Source organism: Lytechinus pictus, chromosome 11 (assembly GCF_037042905.1).
Source record: "Lytechinus pictus isolate F3 Inbred chromosome 11, Lp3.0, whole genome shotgun sequence".
Taxonomy (NCBI): Eukaryota; Metazoa; Echinodermata; class Echinoidea; order Temnopleuroida; family Toxopneustidae; genus Lytechinus; species Lytechinus pictus.
In genome coordinates, this window is record NC_087255.1 from 7,288,365 (window position 1) to 7,302,569 (window position 14,205).

At 37.5% G+C, this 14,205-nt stretch overlaps 1 protein-coding gene across 1 annotated transcript; it reads left to right on the top strand.

Annotated features, from left to right (window-relative positions):
* The first annotated feature begins 674 nt into the window (after nt 1-674).
* Nucleotides 675-13,817, top strand: LOC135155961 (neurotrypsin-like). Its single transcript, XM_064106587.1, has 5 exons — nt 675-783; nt 1,991-2,317; nt 3,799-4,026; nt 12,415-12,744; nt 13,477-13,817. Exons 1-5 carry the CDS (start codon nt 675-677, stop codon nt 13,815-13,817), a joined length of 1,335 nt encoding a protein of 444 aa, XP_063962657.1.
* The last annotated feature ends 388 nt before the right edge of the window (nt 13,818-14,205 follow it).

The window sequence follows — 14,205 nt, forward strand, 5'->3', positions numbered from 1 at the left end:
TTCAATCCCAAAATGGCAATAGCCAGTGAAAATCGTTGTCGTATATGATGAGCATTATGCTTCAAACACTTCTCAGAATTCAACCAATGAGAATCGTTCTCTCTAATTATTCGCGAACTTGTTATGATACAGGGCGCCACGATCCATATGGAACCGAGTGAGAGAAAGTAAATGACCATGAATATGAAGTCCGTTGTTCAAGGGTAGTCTCTTTGTTCTCTGCGAAGCTCTAAACCCAACTGACAGGACAGATTTGAAACAATTTCACAACAGAGTTTACACGAGCTGGAGTACAAAGCACACTTGGCGGGATTTTTGTAGGGAGAAGAGTACCCAGCTGCAAAACAAAACGAGTAATAGACAGCCAAGGATGACGGGCACTCCACTGGTATTGCTAATTTCCCTGATACTTGTTCCTGCATCAATCATAGAATCAGGTATTTCTTTTACATTCTGATCTCTAATAATAATAATAACAGCTGGATTTATAAAGCGCTTTTTTGTTGCCTGAGGATACAAAGCACTGCTATTATAACCCCGACTTTAACTGTGATGCCATATTCATGATATAGGCGCTGAAGCATTCAAGGATATTTTTCCCCTACCGGGTACACAATCACCTCACCTGGGTTGAGTGCAGCACAATGTGGGTAAATTTCTTGCTGAAGGAAAACATGCCATGGCTGGGATTCGAACCCACGTCTCTCACATTGGAAGACGAGAGTCATAACCACAGGACCACGACGCCCCCACAGGAAATAGTCAAAGGTGGTGGAAACAGTGGTTAGGGATGATGATGATCACCAACGATGGTGATTGTTAATGTATGATCTTTATTATAAGGGCTGTAATCATGATGATGATGTCAAAGATATATTTGTGTGCAGCTGATGAATACAGGATGCATATGCTGATATCATCGTCAAGAAATTTATCCAGCAGCTGCACTAGACCCAGGTGAGGGGAATGGGTACCCGGTAGGAAGATATTCCTTGAATGCTCGAGCGCCTGATCAAGGTAGCCGTGCTAAAGCCGGGGTAATAATAATAGCAGGGCCCGCTAGGAGAACAGTTTTCGGAACTGAAGTGACTGCCCTGGGTAAATATGCCGTTAATAATAATATTATTATTATCATTATATTCAAAGGGTGTAACATTGCTCATGCAAAATGTGCTTCCCATGCGGCATTGCTAGATTGCTTTGTTGAACTGTCTAGCTGTTTTCAAAGACATGTATGATGCGATAATTCATCCGTGTTTTTTTTCTTCTACAAGATAATCGTAATATACTTATTACTCTAAAGCTTTGAACAAATTTGAATATGATGACGGTTCCCCTAAAATAAAGATTAACAGTTATAAATAGCCTTCAAAAGCACTGAATTCTATATAGTACCATTTGCAATATCTTCATATAGTCGGGTTTTTCATGAAAAAAATAAACGGTATTCTTTAATTGACCTGCTCAATTATACAAAAGAATGGGTAATTCCATTAATGTTTTTGTTTTGAATTATCAATTCAGTAAGGTCCTAAAAACGCACGGATATAAAGAACTACTACGCGTTTAATTTTTTCAGCACCCTGAAAATTAGATGGGCAATTGCATGATGAAATTATGGTATTTAATGTTGAAGGATTATCTCAAAAGACTATATGATGATAATTATAATAATGATAATAAATGATAAAAATTATCATGATTATTATCAAGTCTCATATCACAATCACATCCACGAAACCCATTCCAAACTGTCCAGATGTTTTGGGACACTGCGTTCTTTCCAGAGATCTCAAGGAAATAGGAGAAAGACCGACAAAATATGATGAAAGACCTTCATGATATTTGAACGTCTACATGGTCTAGTTAGATTTGTGCTAAATCAACAAATTAACGTATGAGGCACATTACTTTTCTTTTTTAAAACCTTACCCATCCTAAGGAATTGCCCTTGAGTACTTGTCTTCGTTTTTTCTTCTTCTTCTTTCAGCTGAATCTTTCACTGTCCGATTAGTCAATGGGTCAGGTGAATTCGAAGGTCGTATCGAGGTCATGTACGACAACGCGTTTGGTTCCGTTTGCGCCAACGATGACTGGGACTACGAAAGTGCGCATGTGATTTGTACATCCCTCGGTTACAGTAAGGCAAACGTGATCAGCTATGACGACATATTCGGAGGGCAAGCAACAACCGTCCACTTTAAGAAGCTTGGTTGTACAGGGGACGAAAAGAACGTATCATTTTGCCCTTTTGAAATCGACAATGGTACATGCAGGAGTCACGGTTACGCCGATGCCAGTGTCGCCTGTAAACGAGGTATTTTTTTGCCGTTATCGTTTCTAACATTTAGATGTCTCGCAGTTAAAATGAAAACCATGCAGACAGTGGCGTACCTTGGGTCACGGCATTGGGGGGGGGCACCAGCAACAATTTTGAGTCGCTCAGTGAGCGCGCAAAGCGCGCTCAATTACCAGGTATAGGCCTATTGACCTTATATAGATACATTTTAAGGACTGTGCCATTAAACGGATATGTAATGTATCTCACTGATCAAATGATGCGAGCGCGAAGCGCGAGCTGAAAATTTTTGAAATTCATACCTAAAAAGGGTCAAAATAAGCTATTAAATACAAATAAAAAATACGGATCTGTCTCGCTAAACAAACAATGCGAGCGCGAAGCGCGAGCTGAAATTTTTGTATTTATTGACCCCAAACAGAGACAGTTTAAGGATTATTTTTTAGAAATCAAATAAGAGAATACATATCTCACCATAGTAATCATGATTATCATACGCATCTCAGTAGCGCAAAGTGCGAGCTGAAAATATAGGAAATTCAGATCTGAAGAGGGGCATTCTAAGGCTTGTTTGTAGGAATCTACTATGACCATACGTATTTCACTAAACAAATGATGCGAGCGCGAAGCGCGAGCTGAAAATTTTTGATATTTACATTAGAAAAAGATACATTTTAAGGACCGATTTCAGGAATTCATGAAGAGCAGACAAATATCATCAATCCACTACTTCGAACGTAAGCGCGAACACGAACAAGGATTTTTTTTTATATACAGACCGTAAAATGGGGCTATCACTTTAAGTAGTCATGAAAAGAAGCATATGTCACTACATAAAACAATAATAACTCGAAGTGCGATGATATATATTTGGTGCATATTGACTTGAAAACAGGACGTTTTGGTACAACATGATTGTACATGTATATCTCGTTAAACAGACAATGCTAGTACCATGAATAATGAACAAATAGGCCCTGAGCACATTATGTTTCATAAAGTTATGAAAAAAAAATAATTCTTATGTAATATAACACAACATATAATATAATATAACATTATAATGTACAATAAATTCTTCTTTCCCACTACGTTTCTTTCTTCTCCCTCTTTTTTCCCTTTTCTCCCTTTTTTTTTTTTTTTTTTTTTGCCAGCCGATTGGGGGGGGGGCACGTGCCCCCCATGCCCCCCCCCCCCCGTAGTTACGCCACTGCATGCAGATCTTAAGCCTGAATTTTTGCTATCGGGCTTTGAATTCACCCAATTGAATGTTCTCGAGAATTACGCAAATATAATAATTTGTCCCTGTAAACCCCATGGGATAACAACGTTGGGTTTAAACCTCTATTACTCATCCAAATTCTAATCATCAAAATTTACCGTACGGTTTAAAATTTTACACATTCACATTCGTTTGCTCTTTTACGGCTAGTTTTTTTAACGATGTTAAAGATGACCAAACAACTCTGTCACAATCCTTCTATCACAATTATTTGCAGGTTCTAGTGACACGATGTCAGTCCGCTCTCGAGGAGGGGCTCTCATTAATGAAGGTAACGTTTATGTCCAATATCGAGGGAACTTGGATTCTTTCTGTGGTAAGCCTAGTTGGGATTACAAACAAGTTGATATCATATGCAGAGGACTCGGATTCAAGCGAGCTGACATTGTCATCCGTGAAAGTGGTGTTTTTGAATCGACGGACGAGACTACAGAACCGATATACAGTGGGATGAGCTGTTCCACAAAAAAGTTTGAATCGTGCACATTATCCAGAAGAAAGTCACTTTGTATATCAAACAGGAGGCAACTGGGAGTCGTATGCGATGCGTGTAAGAATTACTGTTACATGTACTATTTTTTTAGGTGTTAAAAGTGCCTATGGGGGGACTTTCATACTCCAATCATCACCGTAACCGTAATCAATACCATATAAAACTATTTGAAGAATTGTTGCATTATTATCAGTTTGTGCAATCAGTACGATAAAATAATGAAGTTGTTGAGTTTTTTTTTAAACATCTCAGCATTCGTCAACGTTTACCCTGACTAAAGGTTTGTTGTAAAAATACAAGAAAAAATGATTAAAATGTATTAGTAAATGTTTGAGGGAAATCCATTGAAGATTAACAAAGTTATTTGAATTTTTGAAATTTGAATTTTAATACAAAATAAGAATTGTTTTAATGGTCCATGATGATTAAAACAATCTTTTAGAAGTGGGTGTATTATAAAGGTACGCCCAAGCATAAACAAACATTCTATAATATATGTTTTTTAGAAAATAATATTTTACTGATATCTGATATATGGAAAGCTGCTCCCATACGACGTCAAAAATCAAAATTTTAAACTTCTAATGGTTTTATTAGTCTTTGATGGATTTTCCTCGAACCTTCACAAATGCTGTTTAATATTTTTTTTCTGTTGTTTTTACAATATATTTTTTATCAGGGTGAACTTCCCCTTTAAAACGCTGTGCGTCTGTTGGGTGACCCGACATATGCTCCTGCGACATTTGCTCTTGTCTCATATCTCGGAGGGCATAGTATGGTTAGAGTTGGGATTGTCAGAGAGTTTTTTGGTTCAGAATAATGTAAAGATAAGGAGAAGGGTTTTTAATTTCGGAGGTTAGGTTTTATATTTGCCTTAACGTGAAGATTTTCTATCGGAGAATTTTTTGGCCGGGGTAAATGTCATGGAACCGTTCGTAGATTGCAATGTCAGAGATGCCGATCGTAATTGTGTTCGACAATCGCGGACAGCTATACATTACATATCCCACCTGCGACTCTTGACTTACATGCATGGGCGGAAATCCCAGGGGGGACAGGGGGGACGTGTCCCCCCTACTCAAAATAGTAGGGGGGACACAATATCAAATGTCCCCCCTACTATTTTTTGTCTTTTATGATGGTAAGAAATACATCATTCTAAATCGAAATAAAACATGTATTTTGGGACGAGTTGGGACGAGATGACCGTACTTTTGGGATGATAACCTTTTTTTTGCTTGTCAAATTTCCCCGCTCCTTGTCCCCATAGGCGGATCCAGGGGGCGAGGCCCCCCCCCCCCCCTATTGGCGGAGCAAAAAAAGAAAAAAAGGGAAAGAAAGAAGGAAAAAGGAAAAAAGGAGGGAAAAAGAGAGGAGAAAAAGAAGAGAAGGACGACCAGTGCATAAAATAAGATGAGGGGAAAACTTGGAAAATAAAAAGAATCTTTCGTGCCACTATATAAAATTTTCGCTCGCGCTTCGCGCTGCGAGCTCGCATTGCCTGTTAGGGGATTTACATATCTTGTTCAATATGGAGCTCAAATATCAAGTGTAGAACTCAATATACAAAACATATTTCACCTCGGAGATCAAACTTTCATTATTTTGTGTGATTTACAAATTGATTTTTTAAAAGTGCTCTGTAAAAATGTCAGTTTTATGGTCTGAATAATTTTATCAACATTTGCTGCTTGCGCTGCGCGCTCGCAAATTGTGATTTATCAGGTACCTATTATTTTCGTGTATTCCATAAAGTTTTCGAAATATCCCTTTTCAGGTCTGATTGTCAAGACGTATCAGCTAGCGCTGCACGCTGGCATTTTGATTGGCGAGTTATGTATGTTTTAATATTTATTATACAACAAACTACTTAAAATCCCCTTTTCATGACGGTTTATCAAAAATTTTAGCTCGCGCAAAATTAATGGTTAAAAATATATTAACTGATGCATCCTATTCATAATTACAAAAGTGAAATGTCCAGTTTTTATGCCATAATATTATCAGATTTCGCGCCCTCATTAGGCGTTAATAAATATGATATTAATTTAATAATTAAATTGTCCCTTTTGTTTCATCTCGCGCTTAGCAAGAGGAATAGGAAGATAGTCATCATTTTCATGACATGTCGTAAGGATGTCCCGGTCCTATGTCAAAACTCAAAGTAATAATAATGACAATTTTAGCTCTTTTTTTTAAGTGCAATCCATATCCACCTTACAATTTTCCTACAAAGTGCTTGAAATATAAAGCTGTAATTGACTCTTTTTTCAGATCGGAATATCAAAGTTTCATGATTTTCATGATTAAAGATGTATTTAGAATGCCTAGATTCTAGGTCTAAATATGAAACACGCGCGCGCATGTTTATTAAAATACTCAACTTGTTCTCTATCTAAATCATTATCCAGTTTCAGATCACAATATCAAAATTTTTCTGCTCGCGCTTTGTGCTCGCATTTTTAATGTAGGAAGACCCCCTATTACTCATCCTTTTCATGATTTACAAAACATTGATTTTGATTGATTTATTTTATTTAAACACGGTAAAAAAAAAGCACTCGATCAGCCTATGGCTGTTTACAAAACATGAACAGGGTGGCCCATTTTTAGGTCTAAATCTCGATTTTTTTCTGCTCGCGCTTCGCGCTCGCATCAATTGTTGAATTATATAGCTATCCTGTTCACGATTACAAAAAAATGATTAAAATTTTCCATTCTTTAGAAATTTTCAAAAATTTTCAGCTCACGCTTCGCGCTCGCATTTTTTGATTGTTGAAATATGTAACGCCTTCATGGCTAAGTGCAAGTAGTCCTTAACAGGTACCTTTTCAACAGGTACGTATATAAAAATTTTCTACTCGCGCTATGCGCTCGCATGACTAATACTCATCCTTTTCATGATTTACAAAACATGAATAGAGTGTCTCGTTCAGTAAATATTAAAGGACTAAATCTCGAAATTTTCCGCTCGCGCTTCGCGCTCGCATCAATTGTCTTCTTATATACCTATTCTGCTTGAGTTACAAAAAGTGCTTAGAATTTCCATTCTTTAAGTGAAAATGTCAAAAAAAATCAGCTCGCGCTCGCATTATTTGATTGTTAAATGCTAACTGCACGCAGTCTTTAACATGTATCTTTTCCATCAGTTCATTTCTGCTCGCGCTTTGCGTTCGTAGTAATTATTAAGTTGCATACAGATTTTTTTCAGAATAACAAACATTGCCAAGAATGTTCAAATTTTAAGAAAAAATACATGAAAATTTCCAAAATATTAGCTCGCGCTTCGCGCTCACATCATATAATTAAGGATTATGATATTATATATGAATTTATAAGAATAAAGCTTAGAAGTGACTGATGAGGACTACCCCTTCAAAGAAACAAACACAAATCATCTTCGAGCTGCCGATCGGGGAAAATATGGCTGAAACAAATTTCCGCCCCCCCCCCTATTGGCGAAGGCTGGATCCGCCCCTGTGTCCCCCCTACCTTTTGGGAGAGATTTCCGCCCCTGCTTACATGTATCAGTTGAATGGAAAAAAGCGGTCGTTCATTGTGTGTAGAAATGCTATATATTGGGAATATGAGAATATTACTTTATTACTAGCATTAATAATTGTAAATTTTATAAAGAAATCCCACTACTACCGGGGCCCTGGGAACGATTTTTTTCTTCAGTGGGGGTGCTGACATGGGCTGAAATCTCTCCTCTAAGTTGGAAGGGACACAATTAAGTTTTCCCTTGTTCTTTTATATACTCACATGCAAGCGCATCCCCCCCCACACACACACACACCCAAACACACCCTAAAACACACACGCATATATATATATGTATATATGAAGTAAATATATACATGACAGTCACTTCTTTATTCGTATAAAAGAACATACTAAATTAAATAGTGGGACCGCGAAGCGCGAGTTGAAAAACTATTGGAAATTTCATGTATTTTGTCATGAAAATTGTACATTTTGAGCAATTTGTTTGTGATCCTGAACAAGATGCGTATGTAACCAAATAATTACTGCGAGCGCGATCAGCGCGAGCAGATATTTTTTAATATACGTTCTAGCCTGATCGAAAATGGACCTGTTATTTTATTTTTTTATTTCTCTTCAATGAAGCATTCAATTAGATGTTTCCTTATATTTTTGTCATTATATGTTGTTATTTAAGAGTAATATTAAATAATTTCCACTGTTCTAATTTGTAATGTATAATTTTATTTATGTAAGGCGAATTGAGATTCATTACAGGTCTGAATTATAAAAACTACATTATTATTATTATTATTACTTTTTAAAGACCTATATTTTCTTTCGGGATTCACTGTCTTACTACATTGTTGGAGTAACGGCATGCAGGTAGGCATGACATTTTATGTGGACATTTAATTTCATTAAGTCATTTAGGGCATTTGAGCAATAACTTTGCAGACGCTTTCTATAACGCAGCTTTTGTCAAAAGCAGTTAAACAAAACAGCCTATGTAGAAAATAGGTGAATCAAAACAAAAGTGTCGTCCTGGGACCCGTTGCATGATATCTGTTGCCATAAAAAACTCGGGCAAACAAAATTATGCCATTGAAAATTACATATTAAAAAACTCTGGCAAAAAATTGCCAGTCTTTTCTATGGCAAAAGTTTTTACAAACGATCCCTGAACTCTGGACAAACGATATATTTGCCATTTTTTGTCCGGTCCGATGCTTAAGACGATGTGCTGCCCCTGTCCACCAGCTTTCGACAATGACCTCTAATCTGTCCATTGCGATTTGACGGCCCTTTTTCAATAGATTCTGAACGTTGCAGAAAGCGTCTGCGAAGTAGATGCCAAAATGCGCTGTTGTTGCTGGCGAATGGACACTGCACACTTCCACATAAAAAACACATGTTTCTGTATCTTCTGTTTCAAGGAGATCACACAGAAGCATCTTTCTTCTGAGAATGAACTGTAGGTGACACGGCCTGTTGTTTACTATTCTCTTTTCATCTTTACTTGCAGACAATTATGGAGTCAACTTCCGACTGACCAATGGCACTGGTCCACATGAAGGGATCGTCGAGTATTTTTATAATAGGACATGGAATCTCGTTTGCGGAAGAAACTTTCAATCATTAAACGCAAATACACTCTGCATTAGCCTTGGATATGACCGTGCTTTTGCAATATTTCAACAGGGTGGATTCGGCGAGGCGACAAACAATGCAAATATTTTCTTTGATTCAGTGAGCTGTAGTGCTAGGACTGCCACTTACACAAAATGTCGTCTTTACAAGACCCGAGGTTGTGCAGACTTATACGGTGCGGTTGCAATTTCATGTGATAACCGTAGGTTCAAAGAACAAGTTCTTTACAGCTCCTCATTCTAGAGATTTTCTACTACAAAATACTGAGTGAAATCAAAGTTTATATATTATCTGTAACTCTAGTCCTGAACTAAAATACCATTGTTACATTATGCGTTGCGACATGTGACGTTATGCGTTAGCAATTTGCTGCGACATTACGCGTTGCGACATGTGACGTTATGCGTTAGAAAAGTTACGACAATATGCGTTGGTGTGCCATTATGCGTTGCTACGACAGTATTGGTTGTAACAAGACACACTGGAACCGAATCAGCTGTGAATCCATCCGAATACACGTATTCGGGGGGTTTCGGAAGTATTCTGTTCTCCCTCCGCGAATGCGAGAAAATTCAGGAAGGATTCGGGAGCATTCGAATTCACCGACACCATCCAAATTAGGCCGAATTCGGCTAGAATCGTTCCGAACTTATTCGGGAGTAATCGGTTTTGGTGTTAACCCTGGCTTAATTAACCCACAGGCTTCTTATTCCGAATTTCAAAAAAATGAAAGAATATTTTAATTCCAAATGGCGCTACGAGCAGATTGCGCTTTTTCAGTAATACCCCTTACTGTCTTTTTACATGTATATCTTGATAGTGCTTTGAAATTAATTTAATCAGAACGTTTTGTAATCTAGCAATTAATTTGAATTATTAAGAAATCGTTACAATCATAGTATCCATGGATTTATCTCCGTTAGGAATGAAACCTTATTCGAATGTCTATTTTGTTCACGCACGTTTACATGTTTAACAGTGGGAAGTCAGCATGAAACGCATAAAACTTTCTAGCAAATTAAATTTTACATCTTTTCTGATGTTTATCCATTCACTATTGAAACATTTTTTCTCTCTTTCTTATAAATACGGTGAAGTCCTTATGTTTTTTGTTCCAAAAAGGAACTAAATCTAAACGTATTGAAATGGAAAAACTCTTATTTGTGTCAAAATTTGGACTGATGAAGTAGACTTGTAGCCACACACTGTTAGAAAATGTATCCTTAGAATAAAAGAAGTTCCTGCAGCAGAGTCTCGAGAACACCTGCAATCTTACCAGATTGCGTAGTCTTACAGGAAATTGGTATTTGGTGTATGGATTCTTACAAATTTCCTTAAATAAATTACCCTTTTCCCCTTTTTAAACAGACCTGTTCTGTTGAATTGCAGAAAAATTCCTGTTTTATGAATTTACAGAATGATTCTGTTATTGCTTTCTGCAAAATCTTCTTTTGTTCCCCTGTAGAATCACAGTTTCTTTTACAGTGTAGCATATAACAGTAAATGCTCAATATTAGGTAATGTGGTAAAATTAAAAAATTCCTAAGCTCTTTTTTGGAGTAAATTTGTGATAATTTTTTCTCAATCTTCCATAAAATATTTGCAATGCTATATCATGCATTTGATAGCCTTGTCTAAGATGTAGATATATATCGATAAAAATCTATTTTGATCAAAAGTTGATTTAGTTCTTTTAGAATTAAGCTATTCATTTCTAAGATAGGGTAATCCGAAAACAAAATAAGGTCTAGAAATGCAGCAGGTTACTTATTGTTCATTTGTTATCGTACTAACGAACCTTATTTCATTTTAGAACTTTTGAACCTTCGGAATAGCAAACCTTATTTCATTGTTGGATCAGCGAGTACAGCACAAGCTAATTCTATTTGGACTAACGAACATGCGGAATAATGCTCCAAGTTTCTTGATTGGGAACCCCTTATTTTTCTGACGAAAGGGCAGCTCGGCATATATGCAAATTTAGCCCGTATTCAAAAAGTCATTATGGACAAATGGGCTGAAGTGATAAGGGAAACAAAAGCTCATGTTCTTCCATTAAACCATAATTGTCTCATATTTCCATAAATGTGCGTAGGATAGGTCTCTCATGCAGCATAAACAATTGCAGCAATGATTATCTGTTGTCTTTCTCATTTTTTTTTCTTGGTGGACAATGTGAAAGTTTAAACAATATTGGACAAACAACAAGAAAGTTATGAATTTTTCAAAGTTGTAAATATTGGTAATCACTATACCCATGGAGACTTCAAATTGGCCGCATATGGGATGTCATAGTGATGTAAGGCAAGGACTACTCTTCCATGTACTCCAATACATATTATGGCTAAAATGTCATTTTCCCCAAAAGTTTTATTTCAAATTATATTTTTCGTTCATGAGGACATAAAGCAATATACTAACTGGGTTATATTTAGATTACTGCCCCAGGGGAATGGGTACTTAGGAGAAAACCACAAATCCCTGATAATAAAGTACATGGCCTATGGGAAAGTTGTCCTTGCCCCTTGTCATAATTTACTTACCTAGTTGCCAATTTGAAATCTACATACTATTAGTGATCTCAATTTTAAAGCAGCTATAACTTTTTTATTGCTTGTCCAATTTCTTTCAAACTTTCACCATTCTGTTTAATTTATTTTTTCCTTCCCAACACAACATTTTATGGCCAAGGCTGGATTCCCCTTTAATACATATATTTTCGTATGCTAAAATAAGAATGAAGACAGGGTTACACCAAGCCGAATTCTCCCGAATAATTCGGACCGATTCTAGCCAAATTCGACTTAATTCAGATGGTTTCGGTGGGTTCGAATATTCCCAAAACCTTCCTGAGTTAACTCGCTTTCTCGGAGGGAGAACAGAGTACTCCCGGAACCACCCAAATGCGTGTACTCGGATGGATTCGAAGCTGATTCGGTTCCGTTATAGCTTGCTCTATGAATATTCATGAAGACATGCGTAGAACTAATGCACTGAAATAATGGAAAATATTAAAATGTCATTCCTCATCCGATATTGATGAAATTTTCAGTATTTCTTTGTCTGATCTTACTTTAGTTTACTATTCTCAGCCTGGCGTATCCCTTTAATTATTAATCCTAAAGTCGGTTAAAAGGGCCGCCGAGTACTCGTGTCAACGTGTCACCGTCTTATTTAAAAACTATTTTTCTTGTATGAGTTCAGATGAGACTCTACAGGTTCGTCTGTCTGGCGGTAGTGGCGAACACGAAGGACTTGTCGAGGTATTTCATGCCAGAGTCTGGGGCAAGATCTGCGCTAATAACCTATGGAAATACGAGTCCGCTGACGTCGTATGCCGGCACCTAGGCTATGACCATGCTTTTGTCATCTACTACGACGATACGTTCTCCAATGATACGACACTCGTGCAGTTTGATCAGGTAGACTGCGCAGGCTCGGAAACCAATCTTGCGTCATGCACATCTTATAGATATGAAGAAGGGTACTGTAAAGATAGTGCTGGAGAGGGCGCAGGTGTGACATGTGTATCAAGTGAGTTTTTTTTTCATTCATCAAATTATTCTAATGCCTAGAATAATCTGGTGCTAAGTTACACCAAAATAGCTTACTCATTGGTTTCAAACAAGATGAAAAAATAATGGAATTTCTCAAAAATTAAATTAGTGAAAAAATATGCGGTATATCACCATTTCTTGTTGTTATTATTTCGCTCGAGACTTTACTATTTTTAGATTTTACTATTCGTAGTTTCGGTGAATGTGTGGGCAGTCCGGACGCTACTGGCTAAGACTAAGTGAAACACAACAGAAAAAAGACTAAGTCAGCAACAATTGGCAATTTCATAAAATATGTACGTCCGACCCCCTATTATGTGGGACCTTCATGACATTTTCTGTCTCTGATTTCTGGTTCTTATGACAGCCTGTAATGACCATGACTTGGTTAGTTTATGAAGTTAAGTAAAACTTAAGAAAAATGGGGGTCGGACGTACAAAAAGGTTGATCATATTGTGGAATTGCCCCAGACATACACGCACACAATGACACAAACACAATAAAATAGAAACGAGGTGAGACCAGACCGGTGCTAAAGTTTGCACACTGTTTTACGATTCATGTGATTTGTTTTAGATATATTCATTTGTATTTTTCAATATAACTATCATCATAGTGCTTTTACATTTATTATCGTGAGTAATGATAGTATCACTATTGTGATTTTTTAACCATAATCATCATCATTCTCGTAATATTATTATGAAGGTGAGACGCCTGAAGTAAGGGTCAGGCTGGAAGGGGGAAACGGATCTCATCACGGACTAGTCGAGATCTTCCTTAAAGATGACTGGCGGAAAGTGTGCGGTAAAGGATTTAATTTCCATAATGGGGACATTGTCTGCCGTTCTCTTGGATATGACAGAGCTTTCATGATAATGGAGAATGGCAGTATGGTATTCCCAACACAAAGTGGTACAGCAATCTTCATTGACAAGTTACATTGTACTGGTGAGGAGCACGATATCACTGAGTGCAGAGCGTACCGTCTGAAGGAGAGGTGTGATTCTACGTATGGTCCCGCCGCTGCATTTTGTGGACCAGGTTAAGACCATTGTCTTTTATGTTATGTAATCATTTCCTACCACTCTACCTCGTTCCGACTATCTTCACACTGGCCTCAACACCATACAGTCCCAGGACTGTCCCGAGACTGTAGCGGTGTTGCCTTCAGTGTGAATTCTCGGACCCGCAATAAACTATCCCGGGCAGTGGCGTACCGTGGGTCACGGCATTAGGGGGGCACCAGCAAAAAATTTGAGTCACCTAGTGAGCGCGCTTCGCGCGCTCAGTTGCTAGGTATGCTGACCTAATAGAGACATTTTAAGGACAGTGTCATTAAAAGGATATGTATGTCACTGATCACATAATGCGAGCGCGAAGCGCGAGCTTAAAATTTTTGATATTCAGACCTAAAAAAAGGGACATTATAAGCAA

Bases quoted from the DNA above. Each gene is read 5' to 3' on its own strand.
- LOC135155961 (XM_064106587.1), top strand. From the start codon at position 675: ATGCCATGGCTGGGATTCGAACCCACGTCTCTCACATTGGAAGACGAG. The intron at 784-1,990 runs GTTAGGGATGAT...TTCTTCTTTCAG, and splicing joins CAAAGGTGGTGGAAACAGTG to CTGAATCTTTCACTGTCCGA. The intron at 4,027-12,414 runs GTGGGATGAGCT...GTATGAGTTCAG, and splicing joins GACTACAGAACCGATATACA to ATGAGACTCTACAGGTTCGT.